Raw genomic sequence first — 26302 nt, 5'->3', positions numbered from 1 at the left:
CCTCCTCCCGCACAAGGCCAAGTGACTCTTAATTCATCCCCCGGGATTTCACGTTGAAATGTGTTTGCTGCCAGCTGACAAAGGAGTCAAGCGCAGATTTATTACGCCGGCACCTGCAGTAAAAAATGACAGATGATGAAAATGTATTTAATTATCATTCAGTGCCACATCTCTGTCTGCTTCAGTCTCGGTGCTGCAGCTGTTGGCACACACTTTATTTTAAAGTCAATGTGCTTATCTGGAGAAGAGCCCGATCTCCCTGAGCAAATTGACTGGTGGGAGAGGGAGAATGGGGAACTCTGCTGAGGAGCAGCTGAGCAAATGCAGATCGGCGCTGTGTTCCCCTGCGCTGTCTGGGATCCGTTCGGCCTCACCGCCGCTTCCAGCCCACCCGGTGCCCCACAGACACATCCCGGTGCCGCCTGGCCCAGCGCCTTCCTTTGCCCCCCATACCCACCCCCGGAGCACTGCAGGGCAGTGGCAGCGGCTCTGGTGTGTGGGCAAATCTAATTAAACCATTGTGTGCCCATAATTGGGACAGTTGTTAAAGGGGAGAGACGTTTCTCAATCAGAGTTACGGCTCACGTCAAGGTCAGGGGAGATGAAACATGTCATTAGGAGCTCATCAGCAGCACCGCGGCAGAAGGCGCTAACAGGTCTCATTTCCAAATGAAGATAACTGCACATTCCTCCTGCATTAATTTTTATTAAGCGTTTTATGTTTTAATACAAAGCTGCATGCTGTATGGGGAGCTTTAGTGTGTTTTGTATGCACAATATATTTTGCTGTTACTCTATGGCCTGTGTCGGGTGTGCCGATGGGAGTCAAACATCTCTGCTTGGGCACAAAGCAGTGCAGCGCCGGGAGCCCCGGGGTCGGGATGTGGGGCTGTGTGCTTCCAGCTGCAGGGTTCTTACACTGCTGTGTGCTCTCAGGGCCTTCAGCTCGCTCCTAATGCAGCCAGAGTTTGGGCTCTGCCCCAGGTCTTCCCAAGCCCTTCCCTGTGCCAGGCTCTGGGCTGCTCTGTGGTGTTTGTGCTGGGAGCAGCTGCCCCAGGGCTGGGGTTGGTCCAGGTGAGTGCAGTTAATGGGGCTCCAGGTGTGTGCAGTGGGCAGCTAATGGGGCTGTGGGGGCACAAGGCACCTTGCAGCCATTTTCTCCCCTGCTGGCGTCTGGATGCAGGTGAGTGCTCCCAGTTGGAGCTGCTGCTTTGGTGCAAAAAAGTAGTGCCAGGGGTGCCCAGGTGCCTTTTGTTGGCCCTGGTCCTTTGCCATAGGACACTGGTGCTGTTGTCTTGGAGCAGTAATGTGTGGGGATTAATAATGGGCTCTGTAACTCCCCGATAATGGCAGCATCATGTCTGTGGAAATTGCCAAGGTAGGAAATGTTGTTTTTCATTACCAGGAATGTAGGAACACCTGATGTATGCGGGCTGTTGCATAATTCACTGCTGTTGTCTGCAACGCACGGTGCTTCCACAGAGCCCTTTGCAAACGGATCCCGGTGTTACGGCACTGTGTGCTCATGGGGCGCTTCTGGGGTCACTGCTGCCCCCCCCCCCCCCCCCGGCTCGGTTGGGGCTGTGTGGGTCCCATGGGTCAGTGTTTGTCTGTGTGCTGCACGTGGTGACCGCTGCTCTGTGCATCCCTGGAGCTCTCCCATGTCTGTGTGTGTGGCTTGGAGTGCCTTCAGAGCCGCACAGAGGCAGGTGGCAGCTCCAAGGAGCGAGGAGGTGTCTGGGGATCGCTGTCGCTGTAGCAAGAGGTCTTTCTGGTACTGTACGCAGTAATTAACTGTGGAATATTGCTGTCATATTACTTGATGGGCTGCTAATGCAGGAGCGCCCTGCCGAGGGCTTCGCTGCAGCTGGTGTGGTGCAACAATTAGGCGTGTGTACAAACAGTGACCAGAAAAGCAGAATTAACTTCTGCACAAAGACAGGCAAGGAGAGGTGAGCGGACTGTCAGAGGAAATTACAAACCCTTCTTTACATCCACAAGGACACCGCCGGCCGGAAAAGGCAATTAAACCCCGGGTAGCCTCATGTGATTGTCAGGAGGAGTGAGCAGGATGCAGCGGGCAGGCTGGGTGTGCTGAGCAACAGCTGCAGTAAATCCTGCATGGAGCGGCCCTTCGCAGCCCATGGCCTCACCCTGTGTGCTGCCCTGTGCTGTGGTGCCGGCCCGGTGCAGCCCATTTCCTTGCAGACTCATTGGTGATCATGGCAAGATTTGTTCCTGGAAACAAATTTTCTTGTATTCGTATTAATTATTTACTCTTTATATTATTGCCTTTGTATAATTTATCACGGGGTGATGGAGTTGGTGCTGGTGGCAGCGGGAGGCGCAGGGCTGGCTGTCATTGCGGGGTGCTCAGCTGTGGTGGTCTCATTGGCGTTCCTGAAACCACCACCCCCGTGTGGAGGTGGTGGGGATCCCCGTGGGCCGGAGGAGTTGGCCAGAAACCATCAGAGAAATCAGACGTTGGTGAAGGAGAGGAAGAATTGCAATCCTTTGATTGTGCCGAAGCGCTTCTGACGTGGGAGCGCTTCCCCACCTTGAAGCGTTCTGCTTTGGATGGTGGTAACCACAACACGAGGCCGGGCCGATGCCGCGTGGTGGGGGGGCTGTGCTGTTGTGAAGCCCTCCGTGGCAGTGGGGGCTCAGCACCAAAGTTCCCAAACGCGTCGTAAAATTAAGCAGTTTTTAGTATTCATGAAAAATGCTTGTGACAGCCCCGCCACAAGTAATGAGAAGCCACCTGCAGTTCAGAGCAGTACTTGATAATGCTGTAATTAGATTTGAGATGCAAAAAAGCTCATTAAAATTAAATAACATATTTGTCACTGTTTTAAGAGGTACAGATTGCCTAGAACCATGCTGGTCTCTTGACCTTGAGTGTTTTGCTGTAGTCCTTGCTGGTGAGAAGCGAGAGTAATGGCAGCGATCGCTCAGTGGGTTCTGCAGGTGCTTTTGTCGTTGGGTTTTCAGCGTGACGTGAAGCAATTGGGGCCTGCAGGGTGGTGGTGCCCACAGTGCTGTGCACGGACACCTCTTTGCTGTCAGTGGGAGGTGAGCTCTGTGCCCGTGTCCGTACCCCCACCCCGTACCCATGTGTGGCTCAGCCCATAAGCCGGGGCTGGAAGTGCCAATAAAGGTGTGTTGGCCTCAGCAGGAAGCAAGTCCTGATGGGGAGAGCGGCTGGCCAGGCCAGGGCTCCACGTGTGCCTGATGTGCTCAGTGAGGTCTGACTGCGCTGCCGTGGAGTGGTGGGGGGAATGTTGGGGGAGAGAGGGGGGGATCACTCCGTGTCGTGGCTCTTCCTCTTTGCAAGTGTGAATTGCAAATGCAAATCTGCTTGGGCTGTGAATTTGTGCAATGCAGTAACGTGGGCTACCGAAGGCATTTATCTCTCTCTCTTCAATTTTTGATGAAATACAATAAAATGTGTTTTAAATCCCCTTCCTCCCTCCTGCCCGACAAGGAACGTGCAAAGCTGCAACAGCGTCTATTAACAAGAGTGTAATTTCCTAAAATTAATTTTTAATGACTAATTTGTCTTGTTTTCAGATGCTTTATACAACACCTATTGTTTAAAGCACATTTCTTTCCCAGCAATGTCAGCATGAAGGAGATGTGCATTATCCCAGGATCTCCTGCTAACACCTCCCGGCTGCGCTGCTCTCCCCTGGTGTTTGGCTCCGGGTTAGGGTGGCTGAGCCTGGTTTGCAGCCGCTGGGTTTGGTGGCACTGTGAGCAGGAGGTGGGCAGGAGATGCGCTGCCTTTGTGCTGGGGATGCCCACCAAGGAGACGAGCTTTAGCTGTGGGTGCAGCATGCGGCCGGTTAGCGATTTTTTTGTCGTTAAGATGGACGGAAGGCGACGTGCTCTGAACATCTCAGTGTCACAGCTTTGCCGCTTCTCCCGGTGTTTAGGAGCACGGCTCTGTTACTAACGAGCCCTGCGTTCTGAGCAGGCAGAAAAGCACGCAGGCTGAGCCGAGCAGCGCCGGTGGCCGCCGCGCTCAGCCCATTGCTGCAGGCAGCCCCGCGCTGCTGCGTTCTGCTGCATCACATCTTGGCGGCGGCGCGGGGGGAGGTTGGGATTCCCTGCGTCCGCCCCGAAGGCTGCCGGGTCCCCGCGGCTGTCGCCGAGCGGAGCTGCCGGGTGGGCATCCCCTGCATGCCGCCCTCCTGCGGGGGTCTTTGCGCACAAAGGAGAGCGTTTGAAAAATAAGAAACCAAAAGGGGCAAAAGCGGTTCTGAAAACCGCCTTCTGGCGTCTGTCCTCCCCGGAGGGACCGTCCTCCTTCCCACAGGTGCTGGTGTGCCCCGGGGGCACAGCTGTGAGGCTTCTCCCCCCCCCGTTGCTCCCTGTGAGTAATCACTGTAGGTGTCACCGTGGGAGTATTTACAGATACTCCGTATTTTTGGAGCGTGGAGATTTCCCCTTTGCAGCACTGCAGCTACGGAAGGTAATGAAGGTACGGTGTGTGCCGTCCTCTCCCGGCTCGGAATGCGACTTTAATTAGCAGTGACAACGGAACGTTACCAAACCTGTAGAATTCTCCTTATTCAGGGGGTTTCTGGAGGAGCTGTGGGGTCGGGAGCGCCGTCAGCGCGGTGACTCAGTGATTCCGCTCTGTGGGTGATTGAAAGGCGCTGTTGGCTGCCGGCAGCCCCACGCGGTGCCCTTCAGCCGGGATCCCCGGCGCCTCTGAGCTCCGTGCCGGGTCTGTGAGCGGCTCTCAGCACCTTCAGAGAGGGGGAAAAGCGTTCGATCTGCGCGGCTGCAGTGAGGAATCCGCTGCGAGAGGCGACCGCGGGTGAACCCCTCGCTTTGCTGCCTCCCGAAAATAGAGCAGCTTTCGGAATTCGAAGCCACAATTTGTATTCAAATGAAGGTCATTTGAAAGGTGTAACACAGTAAACAGCCATTATTTCATTTTGATAGCGGTACTAAAATTATAGTGTTGGTTGAATTATTTTACTATAGGACCATTACCGTCTCCCTAAAACGCTTATAGGGATTTTTATATCAGTGCTGCAGTCCCGAAATTAGAGGAAAATTAAAAACCGCGGGGCTGTGGCAGTGAAGCAGTCGTTTGAGAGCGTGCCTTTGTTTTAGCACGCGTTCTCTTCCCTCGCTCCTATGCCAGAAGAGAGATGCGCATCTTCCGTCTGGGGCTGCTGCTGACAGATTGCCGTGCTGTTTCTCTCCCATTTACTACAATGATACATTTCTGCTTTGACTGCAAATTGCGTGAGGATCGCATCCTCGCCCCGCAGCAGGCATTGCTCAGCAGCTCCTGCCCGCGCGCTCTTTGTGCTCCGGTGCTTATGGCTCGAGCAGAACGCATTTGTTATCGGTGACACCTCCAAAGTTATCAGTCTTCCTTGGAAAAAGTGTAATGCAAAGCAGTACAGGCAGGGAAAAAAGGATGGCAAAGTGCTCCGGGGAAGCTCTGGGGAGCTTTTGTGAATGTGCAGGTGAGTGCTGAGCCGGAGGCAGAGCCGGCGGGTATGGGGTGGGAGCAGGGCTGTGTCCCGGCCCCGCGAGCGGCAGCACCTGGTGTGGGTGATCCATCGCACTGAGCGGCTTCCGGACCTGCGGGGGGAGGCCGGGAGCTCAGGGAAGGGAATGGAGCTGCGTTCTGCTCTGAAAGTCAGACCCTGAGAACGAATTTCTGTGCTGCCAAGAGCCCAGAGGGGAACGCGCCTGTGTGTGCATCCCGATGAGCTGCAGCTTCCCCGTGATTAGCTCTAATCGATATGCCGGCCCCTTCCAGGTAGCTGATGGCTGGCCTGGGATGTTCGGTGGCTGGAAAAGTGTTGAAGGAATCTCTGTGAAAAGCTCAAGTCTTAAGGAAATGAATTCTGTTCCAATGACCTGTATTAGTTTCCATGACACGCTGGATGTGTCCGTTGCTGCTCTCCTCCTTGGTGGGGATGCCCACAGCTGTGAAGCACTGAGTGATAGAGGAAAGCTCTTCCTATGGGTCTGTGTGTCCACGCATCCACAGATCAGGGCACGTACAGTCAGAGCCTGGCGTCTGGTCTTAAAGAAATACGGGATTTGTGGGCAGAAAACGTGAGAGCTGAAGGTATTTCCATCAGCACTTCTCAGCTGCAGCTCTCCATGGCACCTCTGTGGGCACCCATGGGCACACCATGGCCCTGCAGTGTGAGCCCATCTGTGTCCCCCTGTCACAGCTCGGAGCACCCACTGAGGGAGGAGCTCTGTGCTTAAGATCTCCCCGCGTTTATTTCCTTTCAGGAATACGTGCAATAAAGCTTCGAGCTGATAGAATGAAAATAATTTCTACAATGAGGGTTCCAGCAAATCCGAGCCTTGCCGGGTGAAGGTGGCTAGACAGAGTAAGGCAATTACGGCTATTATTAGCAGCGCGGTGGAAGGATTGATGTACAATGGGCTGTGCGTAAGCAGGAGCCGTCAGACGTGAACTAAATTTTAATAGTGAAATTCTCATAGATTATAGCTTCCTTCATTAACATTTTCACACTTCGCTGACTAACAAATGAGGAAAAAGGGCTTTCTGTACCGGTGGATTTATAGTGCTCCCAACAATCTCTCTACCTCTGCGTGTGCCAAAGCTTAATCTGCCCTCACCTCGGCTACGGAGGATTAACTCCTCCTGCTTCGAGTTCCCCTCTGCCTGGGGGAAGGGCTGTGCTGGTGATGCCCCATGTGAAGGAGGTGAAGAGATGCCCACAGCCTTCATAGGCTGCTGGAGGGGGACCACGCAGCCCTGAGCTCTCCTCCCACCTCCTGGCATCGCTGTGCTACGCTGCACACCTGGCAGGGCCCAGCAGCGTGTGCAGCGGTGGTTCTTTGGTGTAAGGATGTGGATGGGAGCTCATGTAGTGATCTGCGGCTCTCAGAGCAGGTTCTGGAGGCTGTGCAGTTAGCCTGGAATAGCTCAGGAGAAACAACAGTGTTCCTCAGCCTCTGCTTGGTGGAGCCTGGTGTTAGGAGGGGAGGAAAAAGCAGCGTGCCGTGAGCGTCACTTGGATGGGAATGCTTCCAGCAGGATGGTGCAGGCCTGTCTACAGCAGGATGTCTGCACACAGGACATGTGCAAGCTGTGTGCAGGCCACATGCGTGCCACTTGCAGGCCATACATACCCCACGTGCAAGCGCTGTGTAGCCATGTGTAGGCCACGTGCAGGCTGCAGCACAGCACCTGCTCTGGCAGAAGGGCTCAGGCATAGATGTTCAGTGAGTGTCTTCGGTGGGAATCCATTGGCAATATGCTGGTTTGTCAGCAAAGCTCTGGGTGTGCTGGTTGGTATCGGGTCGCTCCAGGAGGCTGTGGGGTCGTGGCTCCCCAGGGCGGCCCTTCGTGGTGTGCAGGGGAAGCACCGCGCTGTGCCATCGGGACGGGATGCCCTCAGAGATGGGTATCGCAGCCTGCTCCATATTTATTATGGGCCACGATTTGACTAAGGGAGAATTTAGATTAATAACGTTCAGCCTGGAGAAGTAATTTCCTTTGAGAAAGTGATTTACATGCACTCTGCCAAAAAGAGCCGTCACCGCTCTCTCTTGTCGTGTCAGCTCAAATAATGAAGTTGAAAATAACATGGAAGGTTAATAGGTCCTACTTATCTCCTTAGAGCCGAGAAGGAAGATTTACGGTGTGGAGTCTGTTTTGCATATTTCCATTGGAAACTGAAAGGTTTTTTCCCAGACAAGAGTTATGGGAACTCATGCATGAGGGGTGTTGGCTGTGCTATGGCTCATTGCGAGGCTGTAAGGCTGTCTGTCCTGGGGCTGCTCTGCCCCGAGGTCGCCAGCCGGGGACTTTGGTATCTGCCAGAGCTGCCATCCAGGCAGTGAGCTGCATTACGGCCCTCAGGGCTGGGAGCTGCTGGTTTGTCCCCGTGAGTCAGCCAGTGTTCCCTCGGCGAGAGGCAGCAATGACCTTGTCATAACCAGTGAGGACGCTGCTGCGTTATCTTTCAGTAAAGCTGGAACTAGCCGGAGCCTCCCCTGTAATTACACCTTTTTTCCCCTTTAGGAACATGTCTTGCTTACGTATGGATGATAACAGCGTGTGCAGGAGGGGGCAATGCTCAGACATTACAGCTCTGTCACTTCACGTTACTTGTATGAAAGCCCCGAGGACTGGTGGCACGTTATGGGCTGTAGCAGGAGCTGTGTCACTGTGAACACAAAGCCGTCTGCAGTTGCAGAAACACTAAAACAGCTTCTAAATTCTGCTTTCCGTGCCCTCCGTGGGTCGTTGGGCTCCTCCAGGCTGGAGGTGAAAAGGAAGGTTAAAATCATTCCCTCCGATGGCTTAAACTGTGCGGTGCGTTGGAGCCCACCTGAAAGAACAACTCCGAAAGGGAGGGAATTCTTAATAAATGTTCTGTCTGGCACAAACTGTAAAATATTCATTTAAGTTGGTTATTCCACATTACTGGGTAAGTGCAAGAGGAATTAAATTTCTGAGCGGCTTAAGGTACAATTCAGTAATAAAATGAGCCATTTAATGAATGAAATATTTAACGTAATTTGCATACGGTAAGTGATGGAATGCAGCTCTGGGGTGGGAGGGCAGAGCGGAGGGCCGCCCCTGGGTGTGGGCACAGCGTGGCCGTGGGTGCCCTCAGACACGGCCCGGTACGGGGCTGGGATCGGCGCTCTGGGGCTGCCCTCCCACACTCCTGAGCACGGGCTGCTTTTAATCTAAGGCTGTTAAGATGCACATGAGGAGATCTCTGCACACCAGAGGCTCCTCCCGACAGCGCAGCTCAGCGGCACAGAGCAGTTTGAGAGCTGCTCTGTTTCAGAGGGATCCGGAGGGCCTCCGGCTGCCGTTACGTGGGATCTCACCAAAGCCAGCGGCCCAGAGAGCTGCCCTGAGATCCAGCCTGGGGATTCTTGAGCTGAGAGCACATTGGTCCTTCAGCACGCAGGGCTCGGGTAGAGCCTGTCTGGGAGAAGAGAGGGGAGTTGTGTTGTTGGAGGGTTGTGATTTTGGATTGTGATGGAAGAAAGGAGTGCTGAGCAGCGCCTGCCTCTGCCCGCTGTGTGACAGTCTGCCAGCACAGGGCCTGGGCAGCCCACAAAGGCTGTGGGCAGCACCTCTGCACCTGCAGTCCCATTTCCTTTAATGCCCAGCGGGGCCCAGATCCTCATCCCACACAGCACTGCTGCATTGCAGGCCTCGTGCTGATTTCCATTAACCGTGCATCTGACCTTTAGCTGTGAAGGACAAAGCCCTGCTCTCATTCTCCCATCACTGCAGTATTCCACCAGGAAGGCCCATCTTTCACCTCCCGGTGGAAATCCCCTCCCGTTTGCCCCCCGTCCCGGTGCTGTTTGCAGAAGCCCCTCTCAGCGCAGCGCTGTGCAGTGCAGCCGCTGCGGGCTGATGTCGGCGCTGTGCTGGTGCATGCTGAGCACGCGCTGCGTCCTGGAGGGCCGGGAGCCCTGAGCCAGCATTTCTTCAGAGCGATTACGAGGTAAATTGGGGCCAGGTAAGGCAGCTAACACCACAGGAAAGGAGAACGAGGTAAACCTTGACGTGTTCCCGTAAAAGCAGAGGGAAACATTAGCGGGCAGTAGGTGACCGAGCAATTAGTGCTCAGCAGGTCACTGCGGGAGGAGATAGCTGCTAATTTGTGCGTGCCCGTAAATTGCAGTTAATGATCAAAACAGTGGTGGGGCTGGACTCTCGGTTATGTCCAATTAATACAGGATTTTCAGTTAGTTTTCCTTAACCTAAGTGCACTGTTATTCATTAGATTCTCTCTTCTCTGTAAGTGAGTCCCATTCTGGAAACTGTGTAGTGAAATCGGGTGTCCCAAGGAGTAAAAGGAATAACTGCCTTTAAAATGATTATCCAGTGATGAAAGCATCCTGTGCTGACAGCTGGCTGTGGGCACACCTCACCTTCTGAAAGTCATCGCTGTGCTTACAGGGCAGCTGGGTGCTGCTGCAGGCGTGGAGCCCGCTGGCTCCGCAGGCTTCTGCTGCTTTGTCCCACCCCGACTTGTCCTCCCTCCGTCTCGCTGTGCTGCGTGCACTGAGGAGCCCCCATCACCTGGAGGTGGTGCCCCCAGCTCTGAGCCTGGCAGGCTGCGTGCATCGTGCATCTGCCAACGCGCATTTCTTGGCTTTCCTTTCCCAGCAACGTACTTTGTTGCTATCATGTTGATCACTCACCTAGTTTGTTTAGGTCTCTCAGCTGTTTTTCCAGCCCGTCTGATCCTGACTTGCAAATGCCTTCTGTCACATTTAAATTTCATCTTCTCACGGCTGGCTTTCCTTTAAAGGTTGTTGGTAAATGCTGAGCAATGCGGGGTGTAGATAGAGGACTAATTGCAGGCAGGGAAGCTCCCGGATCTGCTGGATGTCACACCTGACCCGGGCAGCCACGCACCGCCAGCCGGAGCAGAAGGGGGGAGCTGGGGGACCCCGGCCACCACCCCATCCTTGCACAGCAGCCCAGATGTGTCTCCTTCTCTTTGTTGGACAGAGTTAAGAAATGGTCCCTGACTTCAATAATTCATGAAATTAACACATTACTGTCAGCATGGAGCGTTCCCTTGGATGAGTGTCCTTTCTGTGGCTGGATTTGGAGCTCCTCAGAAGAGGGAGGGTTGTTTTTGTCTGCGCTGCAGATCTGCCCTGACAGCGTGCTGAAGTCAGTAGCGCCATAAAAACATTCTGCTTCTGTAATGGGCAATTCTGGCTTTGCTGAAAAACACATCGTTTGATTTCTAGAGCCAGGATCGAGGCCTCACAGCGGGGTCAGGCTGGTCTCAGGGCTGCTTTTAAAAAGCTTTTTCAAAAACTGGGGGCTCAAAGGTTAAAGCTGGGGGGGCTGAGCGGGGAGCTGCAAGGACTGAGGCTGAGCAGAGCGCGGTGCTGCCCACACTGCTCATCTGCCCGTCCCTTCGGCCTGGCTGTTCTCTCCTCAGTGAGGAATGAACCTCAGCACTCTGAGAATGCAAAGGATTGATGGTTTCCTGGTGCTGCTCTGGTTTTTGCTGTTTATCTCTGTTGTAAAATAGCAGATACTTCGGATGGTGGGTGAGCTCCCCATGAGAAATAGGTGGCAGCAGCGGCTCTGCCTTGGGGGTCAGTTCTGCTGTGACTGCCCGAGACTGATGGCACAGGATTAATAATACGGCTTGTTTAATATTCATGGCCTGCTACTTATGTAGACCAGAAATATTTTCACTTTTATGCGCTGCACAAAGCTGTGAAGGGAGGACAGTTTCACTGCAGCTGTGAGCGTAATGAGTTGCACAGGAGCTGATCCTGTACATTAATCAGCGTTTGTTAGCTGTTTCTAGAAACTTGACCTATCGTTCCCATTACTGCTAAGAACCCACTGATTTACTAGATTAGATCTGGCATGTACATGCAGGACTTGAAAGCCACAGCACAGCAGCACTAGCAAGGAATTGGAAATTGCAGCCAGGTTCTAATGCTCATTTTTCATAGGTTTTTTTTTTTTTTCATTTTAAACCTCAAGTAAGTAACAGTTAAAAGGAGGAGGGAGATCTTAATGAGCTGAGGACGCTAAAAGGGGGGAAAGAGAGCCTAACATTTGGATTTACAGTACAAGTTACCAGATTAGCAGGGATACAGAAGGAGGCAGAGCGGAGCGCAGGTGTGCACCTGGAGGAGCAGGCACATGAAAGCAGCCATGAGCTCAAGCAGGTGGCAGAAAGGGGGAAGCAAGCAGGGCCCTGCCCCAAGGCTGCAGCTTAGGGTGGCAGAATCATTAAGGTTGGAAAAGCCCTCGAAGGCCCCCAACCCACCCCACTGCGCCCACTGACCCCATCTCCAAGTGCCATATCTCTGTTGGACGCCTCCTGGGCAGTGACCCCACCACTCCCTGATCCCTGTGCCGATGCAGCACTGCTCTGAGTAGGAACTGTTCCAAATACCCGACCTGATCCTCCCTTCTGGGATTCCTGGTGATATTACCAATACCATAACTCGAATGTTGCTGTGAGGATCAATGTTCGTACACACGTGTTATTTAAGTATCAGCAATCAATGTAGCAGCCTGAAAACATTCTCAGACTATTGAGTCTGTAAAAGCAAAAAGAAGGTGAGATATCAGCAATGCTTTTCAGTGGCTTGGGAATCAATAGTTTCCTGCTCATACTTGCACTTCCATTTAATTTTTTCTCTACGCTTTAGCCTTATTTTCACATACATTTCTAACCTACCCTGAGAGCCACGTTTACGTGTGCTGCTGGGTGGGGGCCCTCAGCCCTGCTCCGCACCCAGGCACTTCTCACCCTCTGGGCCTTCGGGGAGATGCTTTTCTGACCATCCCTGCAGGGCTGCAGTGCTGGGCCATGGTTGGATGGGGATGAAAGAGAGGAAAACCATCCCAGCTCCGTGCTGCCTGGTGGGAGGTGGGCGTGTTTCTCAATTAGCTCTGTAATAGGGTCATTTATAATGCTTTAGGTGATAATATCAACACTTTCAAAAGGTCTTTTTTATCCCATTGACATTCTGGTTTTTCGTTTAGAGATTTATTTGGATTAATTAGGTGGATGTTTGGGAAGGAGAACAAATACGTGCTGCTGTTTGATTTTACTCACGCAGCTGCGTGATGAAGAAAAATGGCAGCAGAAGGCCTTAAACTCCGCCGGGTGGTCTCTGGGGCGATCGGTGAGGGATACCTGAGTCCTAAAAACAGGATTCGGGAGCCTCATTGCTGCAGTTTGCCAAAGGATTTTGGGGTCTGTGTTTGGAGGTGACCTGGAGGGCCTTCAGGACTGGCGCAGCGATGTTGGCTGCGGTCGTACGCAGAGGAGCTGCTCTGCACTGCTTTGGCTTTTTACATCTGCGCGCACTGCGCTGCAAGAAGCTCTTGATCTCTGCTAGGAGATGGGTCTGTGGCCTGCAAGTAATGAGTAATTAATTTACATAAATATTTGAAGAGCGTTCATCTGGTGAAGTTTCTCCTCTTGTTTACTGCTGTGTTTAATGCAGGTCCGCCTTCCATTTAGATGGTTTTGTTGCTTGAAATAGAGCAGCACCAGACTCTGGCACGGCTCCCCATAGCTCTCCTCCATTGGTCTCACTTTGGCTGGTTATGGTGCTGCAAATACCGCAGCACTCGAGGCTTTAGCAGCACAATTTGATCTGCTCACAGGCACGAAACATTAAAAATTACTATAAGGATAACAGTGACTGGCTTTGATAAATTTTATTTGTTTTTGAGTGTTGTTTGCACAAGGATATGGGGGCATTTACGCTGTATTTTCACAGCCCCTTAGACAGCTGGAAGCGTGTTCTATGTAAACAATACAAGAGGAATAAAACCATTAAATAATCATTTAAGGTAAACTCGCTGCATTATTTAGATAGGTGCCGGCATCCAAGATAACATTTTGCAGTAATTAAGATTTGGGCAGAGGTTGGGGAGCGCTGCTGAGCTCAGTGTAGGGCAGCTCTGCTTTATCAGGGCGCAGTGCAGGAGGGGAAGGCACCAGCACTGCTATTCCCAGCTCTGCGGCCGTCTGACCCGCGCCGTCGTTCCGGCCGTTGTTATCATGATTTAATATGTATCTTTTAAGGAGGATTTTAATTCCCTGTTTGAAATAAGAAAACTCCATAAATCAGGCGTGGAATCTTTTAACATTTACAGTTTTAAATGAATTCCTGTTGAGAGTCTCTTAAGCCAGATTTATATCTGGTTTTGCATTGAACTGTGTCGTTATGTGGGGCTGAGAAACTCTTACAAAATTAGGCATAATGCAAAAACATGCTGAAAAGACAGTTCTGCAGAAATGTGGAACATTATTACAGTAGAGGATATATTGGAGTGAAGGATATGCAGAAAGGCACAATTACCACTGATGGTTTCCTTCTAATGAGCCTTGCCTAGTCGTGAGGCAGAAGGGTTTGCTGACGGCTCCTTGCAGGGGTTGGGGGTGCAGGCATTGCCCCCTCATGTGGGCTCAGAACTGGAGAAGCATGGAGGAATTGCACCTCGGTGCTCTTACAAGTGGGTATGTATCAGCTTCCCATAAATAAACCTTCGTTTCATGAGCCCGCATAGCCTTATACATTTATTGCTGTTAATGAAAAGTCTATAGCAAGCTCGAGGATTATGAGAGCAATGCCTTGATTCTGCAGATGAAATTGCCTTTCAGCAGAGAATGTGCCCGTTTGTATTGACAGAAGTTAATGTAAATAGCTTTGCAGTTTTCCCTCGCTATAGATCTCCTCTAATATCTGCTATTGGATTGTTCCATTGATAGGGGTTTAGCTTTAAGCACTTCCTTACCTGCAATGAGCTCGTGCTTGCCATTAAAAAATGGAAATCAAGTGAGTTTGAATTCTTCCAATTTAGACAGAATATAAAACGTTAAACTTAGTGCATTTGCTGATGATGTGGTACTTAAACCTGAATAAAGGAGGGAAAAGATTAAATTAATAACACGGATACTGCCTGAAGTATTACTGCAGTTACTACTCATCCAACTTAAATTAACTTTGCTGTTGTACTGAAAAAAAGCCAGAAGAGCTAAATATTCTCCATTTGTCTTTCTTGATTGAAGAAGACAATAAAAATACGAGGTACTGACTGGGAGATGCTTAATAACAGCCTAAATCCTCATTGGGGAAAGAATTTGAGAGCTGGGGGGGGTAAGAAAGCAGAGGGAGCTCCGGGGGGTGTGGGTGGACCCGTGTGCTCCATCACACCGCAGGGTGAGGCCAAGGTCACTTAAGGGGTGCTCATCCAGTTGTGTAATGGCTGGGGGTGTTTGCCAGTTGCTGGAGACTGAGTGTTATTTAATACCACTCTGTTATTTGGACTGTCCCTCAGTGTAGGACCTGAGGCTTAAATCCATCTCAACGCCATCCGGCGCTGACGGACTCGAGGTCCGATGCACATCCAGCACAGTGCCTTCGTGCAGAGCTGCGTTCGCGCTGTCATGAAGACCCATCTGTGTACCTTTGCTGCTGTTTGTGTGCACGTGCACCTGGCAGGTGAAGTTGCTGGGCAGATCTCATTCAACTCAGATGTTCTTTAGCCACCACTCACTTGACTGATGGATTTTTCTTCCTCCTCCTTTTCAAGGTTTGGGGTGAAAATTACTTATCTTATTCCAGTTGCTTCATGCCAGGTCTGGCCTTGAAAATTAAGTGTTTAAGTTGTCCACTTGCCACTTTAAGATGGAGTGGCAGGGGCTGAGCACGGAGAGGTACGACCGTGCTGACCTCAAAGAAAATACCTGTCGACTTGGCTTAGCTCTGCACTGAGCTCTGCAGTCTGCACGGCTCCATCAGTGCTCTCCTCAGGTAACAAACATCTCCAGCAGTTTCTCAGGTCAGAGTACAGGAGTGCTGGAATAGGGGTGCCTTGGGCACATACAGCTGAGTGTGCGGAGTTCTCCATTTCCAGGAAATCCCTCTGGAAGGGTTTAAGTGTTGGTGTGAACCCACTGCAGCTCGGCTGGGGGGTGGGCGAGGACCATTCTTTGTGCGTTCCTGTTTCTCCCTGTAAGTTTTCCTTGGGGATAACCTATCAGTTCATTGCAGGGGAGTTGGAGCAGATGGCCTTTAAGGGTCCCTTCCATCTCTAATGTGTGTGTGTTGGGGGATTGGTTTTGTTCCAGGGCTGCCAGTTGTTTTACTCTTATGTGTGCTGAAGAGTTAAAGTCAGCCGCTCTCATGCTGACGTGACGCACTCTCGTTCTGGCAGCAGATTGAGTACTTGCTGCCATGACATTATTGTGGAACTTCTTCACAGTCAGATGACTTTATCAGCTAATCAGAGCTCAGGATTTCTAAATGTCATCTTATAATGTCTAATTAAGGTTGCAGTTTGAAGACATCATGTACTTTAATTGAAAACTGTAAGAGTAATCTATTCAATTTTTTTTTGTTAAATTAATAGTACGGACCTTTAACAGATGGTTAGGAAGACATTGTTATTAATGAAAACATCCTACTGTTTGAAATCCAGCCACTCGTTGTCTTGTGTAACTGGAAGCAATAAGGCATACATCTCCCAACCCAAACGCGGTTATTCTTACCTGCTGCTGCAGGATGTCAGCCCTGCAGTGATGGGGCGGCCTTCGTGCCGGGCTCAGGCAGTTGGATGGGCACAGGGCTGACTGTGGTCCCCCCGGGGCTGCAGCAGAGGGAGGGCAGCAGCGCACGCCTCGCCCCAATGTACGCAGCAGTGACTGCGGCTGATCCCACAGCCTCAGGTGTGGGTGATAAAAGCCAGCTCCTGCCTCGTTGGATAGAACATGAGTTGGTGTACCCTTCCTCAACTAGAAAAACGCATTTTTAAATGAAGATTCCATTTATTTTTGCCTTTAATTTGTTCGCGATGGTAAAGGCGGTGTGGCAATGTGTGAGCTGGCTGCCAGGTGCTGGGCGATAGAAACCCAGCGGGGCGATGGTGCAGCAGCACGTTTCTTTCTCCTTTGCCTGTAGGGGCAGCCCTGCCGTGCCACTGAGTGGTGCCCACATCTGCTGGACCCACAGACTGCAACAAACCAAACATTATGTTCAGAAAGGGGGGTGTTGCTGGTCGGTACCCATCAAACCGCACCGGCCCCACTTGTGTACCCCGGGTTTGCAGTGAGAATTTGCTTTGCTTTTCCCGTGCTTCGGTTCCTCTCCTGCTTGCTGAGTGACGTTCCTCCTCCCTGTACTTGATGGCTCCTTTAGGTGAAACAACCGGACAAATGTAATCTTACTGCATTTGTTGTCCCACTGATCTCAACGAGACAGCAGAGCTCCCTGCGTGCGCCTCTCAGATCTGCTTCTGTTTGTAATATTCGGAATATTAATGGCTGGGAGGATGGAGGCTGCTAGGAAATGAGAGCTGCTTGATCCCAGCTGAGGAGATGCTCCGCAGTCATCACAACTTTGTGTTTTTCTTTCAGAGTGGAAGGACAGTAAAGGATCTGTGAGCTGCAGTTTGCCTCTGTAGCAGTGAGGATGTGGAGATTTCCTAAGAGAATAAATGTGCTTGCTTAAGAGATCTCAATTTTATTAGCTCTGTGGTATAAATCCAGGGATGCATGCGAACTCTCATGCTTTCTCTTAAAACGCGCATATATTTCAAGTTTATTAATTTGGATGTGCATAATTCATACAAATTAATAGCTTAAAATTTAGGCATTGTTTTTAAACTACTGATTTATTACTTGGAGGCAGCGCAGGTAGCCTGAGGTAACTGGCACAAATGCTGGGGATTGCAGATTGGTTCCAGCTTCTCTTTTCACTTTGCAGAGGTCAGGTGGGAATCTCTGATGCATTTGAAGATGCAAAGGGAAAAAACGGAGGGGGGGGGGGGGATGTCAAGCTGTGCCTTGAACAAGTGGAGGCTGGACTGAGTGCATCAAGTACAATTAGCTCAAGCCAAGGAGTGTCTGCACGCAGTAATTTGGGTTTGGCTGTACAGGATTATTGCCTGTGTGCATCTCCTTCAGGCTGAGGTTGCCTTCTGCCAGGCAGGAGTGTTCATTGCAAATCTCAGAGCGTTTTTATAGCTCTTTTTAATTTATTTTTTTCTTCTAAACGATGTCTTTGTTTTGCTGCAAGTCTTCCAGCTCAGAGCAGAATAAAGTCTGTAGCTTTCCTGCAAGTGGGATGAGTAATGGGCTTCTCTGGAGTCAGTCACTGTGTTGGATCCCTGCCCGTCGGTGCCTTCCTCGCTCAGTGCTGATATCCTGTGCATGGCTGCATGCTGGGAGCATGGCTGCCATGTGATGCTCTATGGTGAGGGCTGCCTGCCAGACGTCCGGCTCCTGTCCTTCTCCAGCAAGGCATTCCTGGAGGGTAAGATGGTGCTTTGCAACCCAGGATCACAGGCACGCGTGCTTGATTTCTAATTAATCAGTGACATGAGGCTAAATGCTGACAGAATAGCTCCTGTGGAGCTAGTCATTATTCTTTGTTTGATGCCATGACAAGCCCTGAGGAAGCTGAGGAGAACAGGAGCTCAGCTTCAGGGAGTACGGAAAATGCTTTCCCTCCTTCTCTGACTTTCTCAGCCTCGTTAGCGGCGCGGTGGCTGCTCTGCAGCACACGTGGATGTTCGGTTGTTGGTCTGTCAGGTGGGAGCTTTGTGGGAAGGAGCGGCGTTTGTCCGCACACTGCCCAGCATCCGCTGCGCCAGGTGAGGGGTGCTGTGCTGGGACCATGCAGGAGGGTCAGCTCTGCTGCAGCTCTGCATCGTTGTCTGTGCTGTTAAAATAGTGAAGCAGCTGAGAAGCTGCAGTTGGTTACTGTGATTGGAGAGCACTGTTCTGGTTCTGCCACTGCCATACACTGGGCCGCAACCGTAACGGGACCAGGTAACTGCATTGCTCGGGTTCCACCGGGCTTCATGGTGGGACTCCTGCACAGCACTGCTGTGGTGAGGCTGGAGAGAGCGGCTGATGGCTCTGTGATGCATTCACAGCACTGACAGTTAATTGCGGGATGGGGGGAGAGATGGGTGTGGGGAAAAGGGAACAGCCGCCTCCACCTCGTCCTGCTGGCTTCCCTCTCCTGATAATTAAACAGCACAGATGAGGACAGAGTTGGGTTTTCAAAGCCTGGGTCTTTCTCTTCTGACCTTGCTGCTGACACGCCGCCTTTTGTTTGTAATCTTGGGTGAGAAGTGACTGAGAAGTGGTTTGATAGGATACAAGTGCAAACAATGGCCCGCCTGGAAGATAGGATGAATGGGATTTAATTGAATTTTTTGTGGAGACATTGATTTGACCCTGTAAGACATATAGAGTGAATCATTAGGGGAATTAACACGCATTAAAATGCAGGGATTTTTTTTTTAATCAGTGAGCTTTTATTGTGCATATAGTTTTGTTTTTAATTATTTAATGACTTTGTGTCTCGTAGTGATAAATCTATTTCTTCCCCCTTTTCTAAAGGAAAAGTGCTGTTGGTGTCACAAAGTGGCGCATGAACAGAGCTGATGAATACTGAATCTTCATTGCTGGCCCTGCTTGTGCTGCAAAGCCAAACACCAACAGCCCCGTACTTCCAACAGCCATCTTCTTCATGCTGCTGCTGAGTTTCCATGTCTGACCGCTTCCTTCCTGGCCTTTCAGATGTTTCTCCTAATCTGTGCATGGGAGAAGTCTGAACAGGAGCGCCCTTCCCTCTATCCAGAGCTGAAAACCTGGCTTCTTTTTCAAATTCCACGTATGAAAAGCTGCACTGATGGCCAAAAACAGGTTCTGATCAGCTGTCAGAGTATGGCCTCGCTCCCTCTGCCCTGCCGTCCCAGCACTCCCTGTGCTGTGGGGCACCCAGCAGCCCCTGAGCTTTCTGCCCACGTTGCTGGGGGAAGCCAGCCCTGCTCACTTCATGCCTTCTACTGAAAGCTCTTCTTTTTTGTCTGCCTATTTTTTCCCCGAGCGTTCGCTCCAAGTATCGCTGAGCATCACTGAGTCATCTGTTTCTTGCGGTTCTGCTACAATGTGAGGTGGTAGACAAGAGATTATTTTCCCAGATTCTCGTTGCTTATGTAGTGACAGAAGTTGGCACATAGGTGTCAAACTGCAAATAGGAATTTCTGCTTGTTTCTGCTCCGCGCCGCGTGTGGAGTAGTTTGACTGGGATAACTTGTAGCCATTTTAGCAGGAGCACCACTGAAATGAAATGCTTTGATTGTTGTGTATCCTGGGCCCGCTCCCTTTGCAGCTGTGGCAGTGGGGAGTGGGGCTGGAGGTGCATCCTGCAGCAGACGGGGCAGGAGGTGCTGTGCTGAGCCCCGCACTGTGTACGGGCACTGCTGGCCGTGCTGCTGTGCTGTGCTCTGTGCACATCCCATCCTGCTTCCCCCATTGCGTGACTCCTTGTTCTGTATATGAGGAGCACATGGAGGGCATTCTGCCTTCTTGTTGTACGTGTTAATTCATACTGCTGCTGTGAGCTTGGTTTTCCTTGTTATCCAAGGTATTTCCTCTGGAGGAGGGAAATCAGGCTGTAATGTATCATTAAGCAGACAGCCTCTGGGAACTCCTATCCTGGCTGATGTGAATCCTGCTTTTATCCTGTTAGAAGAATTGAATTATGCATTTTGAATCATCTGAAGATCTAGCTCTGGGTCTGGTTGGAGCCCTTGTTTTCTGTACTACCAGAGTAGGGATAGGAGCTCCCGGGACACCTCCCTGAGCAGCACCCAACGCGTACATACCCGTGTGTTTCTGTTGGTCACTCGTGTGCCTGCAGCACCAATTCCTCTGCATTCACTGCACACGCATGGATTGCACTGGTAGGAAGTTGCAGGCCGGCTCTGGGCAGTGAGGCTGAGCTGCTGCAGGGCTGCTAGCTGCTGTTTCTGCTGCCGTCGTGCTGACACAGGTTGCAATTTCAGAGAAGGAGAATGCAGTGATGATGCGTTTAATGGAACGGCCCTGCAGTGCTGCATGCTGTGCCCTGCTCTGGGAGCTGGGTGACCTCAGCCAGCACGCTCCGGTGCTTTAAGGAAGTGCTTTTTGCCCTCAGCTGTACCACCACACTTTTCTTGTGCTCTTTGTGGCTACCTGGAGAAAGAAAAGCCCTATTACAAAAGCAGGAGCTGCCCAAACGCCTCCCGCACACATACAGTTATGTGACCATTCTTTATCTCTGACGCTTCCGTTTGTCCGAGTGGGATGATAATGGAGACTTTAAATCTACTTATTCTTTTGTCTGCTGAAATGTGCTGAGCGAGTCCAGGTCAGCACAGTGGAGGTGAGGGAAAACAATTTTTCTGCCTCTAAATCGCAGCGTTTTGTTGCTGCAGTTCTTTTCTTCAGTGACAGTCTGGGGATGAAGATCTCAAGCACGTGGCGCCCAGGCCAGCTGAAAAGGGGAAGGAAATCGGCCTTTGGGTGAGACCTTGATTTATGAGCCCAAAACGCTTTGCTTTCTGGTGCTGCCGGTGCTGTAGTGCAGGTTTGGTTTGCCATGGAAGCTACCAGTCCTTTCGTTCTCCTCGTGGTAAATGAATGTCAGAATAGGCGCAATCCTTTGCTAATTTGAAACCCTTGGAACCTGCCTATTTTCGCAGGATGTTGAGGGTGAATCAGCCTCATCCCCATCTCCGCATTCCAGGGATTTGTTTCTTCAAATGCCTGCTTATACGGACCATCTGCCAGGGGCTGCCGTGGGACTGCGCCAGGCGAGGCGCTCCGTCGCGCTCATCAGGTGCTGTGAACTCCACTGCATCTCTGCAGCCTTTGGGCGCGAGTGGTGCGCGCGGCCACGGAGCTCTTTGGGGCCGCAGTGTGGGATCCCACCATGCAAAGCTGGTGCAAAGCAGCCCCATCTCACTGCGTCTTTGTGAGGCGGTTGGCGGCAGGTTTGTGTGTTTGGGAAGGCAGACGCGTGCTGGTTTGTGGTGCGGGGGGTTCTGGGAGGATTTATTTGCAGTGTAAACATGTTGGTTAGGAGTCATTAATATGACATTCACACAGCTCTAATAAAGCACAGAGCGCGGAGATCTGGCACCGCTGAAACACCCGGAGGACATTACGGATGAGTCTTAAAACCAAGAGTATTGGAAACAAGATATTTTTACGTCTCGTTTGGGAGTAATATAATTGCGTTGTGTGGCTCCAGCAGATGCTTGGGCCAGCTGGTTGGAGAGCACTGCGGGTTTTTTTAGCTTTGGTGCTGCACAGATAAAACCCTGATATAGAACTCTCATTTAAGAAAGAAAACCCTTCCATGGTTGGAAGTGCAGCCCTCGCGTTGGCGTTACGCGGCCCGAGCCGTGGCAGCCCACCCTGCTCCACCCACAGCTCGCTGGGTTTGTTTGGGGCCCGTAGGGCTGCACCCCCACCCCAGCCGGGCTCTGCCGGAGCAGTGGGCCACGCGGTCCTGCAGGCGGGAGCAGCGGCTGATGCGGATGTCACCCACCGGCTTTTTATGGCAACAATTAATAATTCAGCAATTCTCTCCGCAGTGATGTTGTTCTATTTATAAATATTTAATTTCGCTTCAAGTGTCCGTGTTTGCACTGCCTTCCCTTCTCCCAGGCCGGGCCCCAGTGCTGGCGCTGCCCGCCCCGCCTGCTGCAGGCCTCAGCCGTGCCCTTCGTCCCTCCTTGTTTCTCTCTGAGGCTGGCTGTGGTGGCACGGACGCTCTGGGTCTGTGCACGTAGGGCGGTATGACTGAAGCAGAGTGGAAAATAGGAAATAGGTGGGCTTTTAACCATCGTAATGTGCGTTCTGGAACAATGGTCAGAGATCCCAGTTCACAGACAGAAATGTGTTGCTCTTACTGTAAGCTGTAGGAGCTCTTGTGGTAAAAGGTGTAAGTGTGAAAGCTTGGATTGAGTCGCAGGCAGAGCTGGGACTGCGCTGCTGGAGGTGAAGGCGTTCAGAAGGGCTCTGTGTTATAAAACTCTCAGCTTTCCAGGACAGCCACGCCAATAACTTTCTTTCTCTGCATTTCTTTGCAGGAAATTGCAGCTTATTTAATAACGTTTGAAAAGCATGAAGAATGGCTAACAACTTCCCCTAAAACAAGGTAACATTGCTAATAATTCCGCCTGTGAAATGTACATTGACTGATTTCCACTGACTACTTGACTTGCTAATCAATCTGTTGGCCACAAAGTGAAAACTCCCAGTCATGCTTGATGGCTTGTGACACCAAAGTCTCATTAATTGACTTAATGAGCGTTTTATTGAATGAAATCAGATTGATTAAAAATAGAACAGCTGCAATCTTGACAGGTTAAAGTTTTAACTTGATTGTTGAACATTTAATTGTATCCCTCGGATGAGCGGGTTGTGAGGCTCTGGGTGAGGTTGCAGGCTATTTATCTCGGCAGTTCTCCCTGCAGCCTCCAACTTTAAATAAATAAAAAAGCACAAAGCCTCCCCTTGTGCTTTGCCTGTTTAAAATGCATTCTCTGGGATTGTTTGCATTTTGGTGTTGTTCTTGTTGGGGTTAAGTGTTTGATGGCGAGGAGATCCCAAAAAGCCAAATTAACAGACATGTTTGCAGTTTATTATTCAGTAAATGTCATGTATTCTTCTCACTGCCATAAATGTTTAACTTCTCCTGTCCCATGGGGTCTGGTACGTTAAGTTTAGACTGCAGATGTTTTCCTGCTATTTCTTGCTGCATTGAGTCTCACAAAGTTTTGTTACTTATCAGTAACACACTAAAATCACACTTGCTTTCCAATGTTGCTTTTTTTTTTTTTTACCCCCTTATTCCAAATCCACCTTCCAAATTGGAAACCCTTATTGTTTCCTGTAATGGTTCTCTGTTGTGGTTGAAGGGCCAAGAAATGCAGTAAATGGACCTTTTCTGCTGATGACAGCAATGAGTTTCATCTCTTTTTTTTTTTTTTTGTCTGGGTTTTTTTTGTGTGTGTGTGTGTGTGTGTGTCTGTGTCTTTGGAGTGCATAAATGCTTTGTTTCACTCCACTTCTTGGCTGCAATACATCAGCTAATATGATAATATTAGAAAAGGTTATTTTCTGACCTGGCTGGTAATCCGAGTCCCAGAAATGAGGCCAAATAATTTCTTGCTGACCTTTTTCCACATGAGCCCATTAATTGGCCAGAAAGCACATTAAGAAGTTGGGGTGCACATGGCATCATTCAAGAAAGGAGATTATCATTGTGTTTGTGGTAGAGTTTATGACTTTAAGAATTAGATTTGCTAAAGGCAATGCATGGAAATACCTTTCCTATTAATATTACAATACCTGCATGTTTACACTTGAAAGAAATAACATCCCAGGAGACACAGAGTTGTGATGGCTGTTCAAGGACCTTCTCAAATTGTTGAGTTAGTTTTGATTTTTTTTTAATTTCTTTTATTATTATAATTAATTGGAGCAGTTAAATGCTGAGTTCGTACAATCAGGGCTCTTGGTATTAAAGAATTAATGACATCGATCCTGCACTGAACTGGAACATTCCCCGTTCTTTGTTTGCTGCTGCGGGTGCTTCTAATTTCCTTTCAGAAATTTAATAAAAATGAATTGTACCACTGACACTTATAGAGTTTCTTAATAAAATGATATATAGTATGATTTGAGGAACCACTGCTAGAAGACTTGCTCCAGCTGACCCAAGGAGCTGCTTCAGGATCAGGTTGGTGTCTGTGCTGCTGTGTGCACAGGGAGCAGTGGGCAGACGTGTGTTTTGGGTAGGATCCCCTTGGCCAGGAGTGGGTGGGAGGAGGGCTTGGAGCTGCCTGTTTGCCTGCTTACCCTTCTGTGCACAAGAACATATTGTCTGTTGGATATCTGCCTACTGAAAAACCACCATCCGGCCTTGGTTTTAAAAGTGTAACCTGGTATTACTTAGGGCTCCTTGTAAATGTGGATAATTGCAATCTCACGCTTGGTTGTGTATCCTGGAATTTGGATATTGCAGAGCAAGATCCGTGAATGTTGGATATTGGGTTTAATTGCAGTCGGGTTGAGCCTCTTGCAGAGGAGCTGTCACTGGTGGCTCAGCACAGCGTGACCTGGCAGGCAGTGAGTTCTGAAATGTCTGATTGCTGAGCTTAATGCATGCGGTGGGAAAAGAGGGGAGAGTTTATCCCAAGCTGTAGGTGTGCGCCTGCAACTCCTGGACGTGGTGCTCTGTCTCAGTGAGAAGACTCAGAGCTTACAACAGCACCAAAAGGATATGGTCGTCCTGTGGCGTTGCTGTGAGGACATTGAGGGAGCTATAAGAAAACTTCTAACAGTCTCTAAAATGGCTTTTTTATGAAACTTCTCGTTAAATGACTCTAGTTGATAAAATATGCTAATAAATATACTGGAATATTATTAAAACTGTCTTTCAGGCTCTCCAGTTTATCAACATAAATTACCACGTCTCTCTCGCTATGCACCGACCTTGATGTTTCCTTGTGATGGTGTTTGGTTAGCTGATAATTTGCCAGATAATCCGCAGTGGGTATTCCAGTCATCAGCGCAAATTGGCGAAGCTTTTTTTGCTAATGCAGCAATACTGCATCTCTGACATTTCCAAGTTTAAGTGCAAATCATTTAACAAAAATTACTTGACATTTATATATCAAGTAGAATTTAATCGTTATTTACACTGGAATTTCAATGACAAAGCTGATGCTCTTCGTCCAGAAAGTTCTGTTTTATGGACTTGCTGTACTCGTTTGCTTCCCAGTGCCTTCTCTAATTACCTGTCTTTGTTCTGCATGAAGCATAGGTTAGAAGTGTTGGCAGTATGCAGTGTGGTTCTGCCTGTATTTGCAGGTGAGGAGCTGAGCAGAAGCTGTGAGGTCAGTTTCCAGCTGGGATGGAGTTGGGATGTTTCAGCCGTGCTCATGGGCAGGGTGGGCTCCAGTGCTCCAAAAAGCAAATGGCAGGAGCACGGATGCTGTGCTGCTGCAAAGCCTGGGAGATGGGTGCTGCTCGGGAAGCGCTTCCAGAAGCTGACACTGCGCTATGCCTTCATTTGTACTGAGATGTGAAGTGGTTGGGGGAATTCCCAGATGCGGATTTTCAGCCCTGAAAGGAACTGAGTGCCGTTTTTAGGCAGTGAGACTTGGCAGTGATTAATATTTCGGGAACGAAAAGAAAGTTCAGTTGCAGCGCACCCATACAAATCAATGGCGATTTGCATACGCTGTCAGTATCTATTTGCAGTAATTTAGTCTTACTTATGCTACCTACTGGGTTATTTTTAGCATTTTTATTTCCCTCTCCAGGCTTAAGGAAAACAAGCGTTGCTTTTCATTTAATAGACAAGGACAGTAGGGCCGCGCAGCGTTTCCCACTGATAAATTCTGACCTAATAAATCACGAAGCTGTCAGGACCCGCTTCATCACAGCAGCACAGGAAGGTTTCGCTCCGTTGGCAGCATCTGGCGGGGAGCAGCAGAGCTCCTCTCACCTATGAGTGCTTTCCTTCTCGCAGGTGAGGCCGCTGAGTCCTCCGCTGGGCTCTGTGCTCTGCAGCTCCGTACGCACACACGCATATATCACAATTACATTCTATCTCCAACAGCCATTTTTATCAGAGATTGCCAGGGGCTCCTTGAGATAAGTTGAGATTTTGCAGTATATTAATTTTGTATTCAATAATTAATAGTAGAATTAATTGAATTATTCAATTTTCAGGTAAAAAAAATAGGGTAATAAATATTCATAACTTATTTTATTAAGGGAATTTCCATTTCCTGTGTCATTAAAGTGAGATTAACTAAGGTTGGTTTTAAATGAAGACTGAAAACAATTGTGCTGTAGAGCTAATTTACTGTTAGGTCATTGCTTTGCAAGCCAGCTCTCCGGTGTGCTCTGTGCTGAAGCCGTTGTGTCACATTGAGTATTTG

The 26302-nt window shown here is 49.9% G+C and overlaps 1 protein-coding gene across 14 annotated transcripts in view; it reads left to right on the top strand.

The window, feature by feature from the left end:
• CAMTA1 (calmodulin binding transcription activator 1) overlaps positions 1-26302 on the top strand; it is a 224029-nt gene that overhangs the window by 40099 nt on the left and 157628 nt on the right. For all 14 annotated transcript variants that reach the window (XM_040651225.2, XM_040651217.2, XM_040651223.2 and 11 more), the window contains one exon: positions 22436-22503. In XM_040651225.2, the coding sequence (XP_040507159.1) occupies positions 22436-22503 (68 nt within the window). The remainder of the gene's footprint in view (positions 1-22435; positions 22504-26302) is intronic.

The sequence above is a fragment of the Gallus gallus genome, chromosome 21, assembly GCF_016699485.2.
Source record: "Gallus gallus isolate bGalGal1 chromosome 21, bGalGal1.mat.broiler.GRCg7b, whole genome shotgun sequence".
NCBI lineage: Eukaryota > Metazoa > Chordata > Aves > Galliformes > Phasianidae > Gallus > Gallus gallus.
The sequence above is the reverse complement of the archived record's forward strand: the minus strand, read 5'-3'. Positions and strand labels throughout refer to the sequence as shown.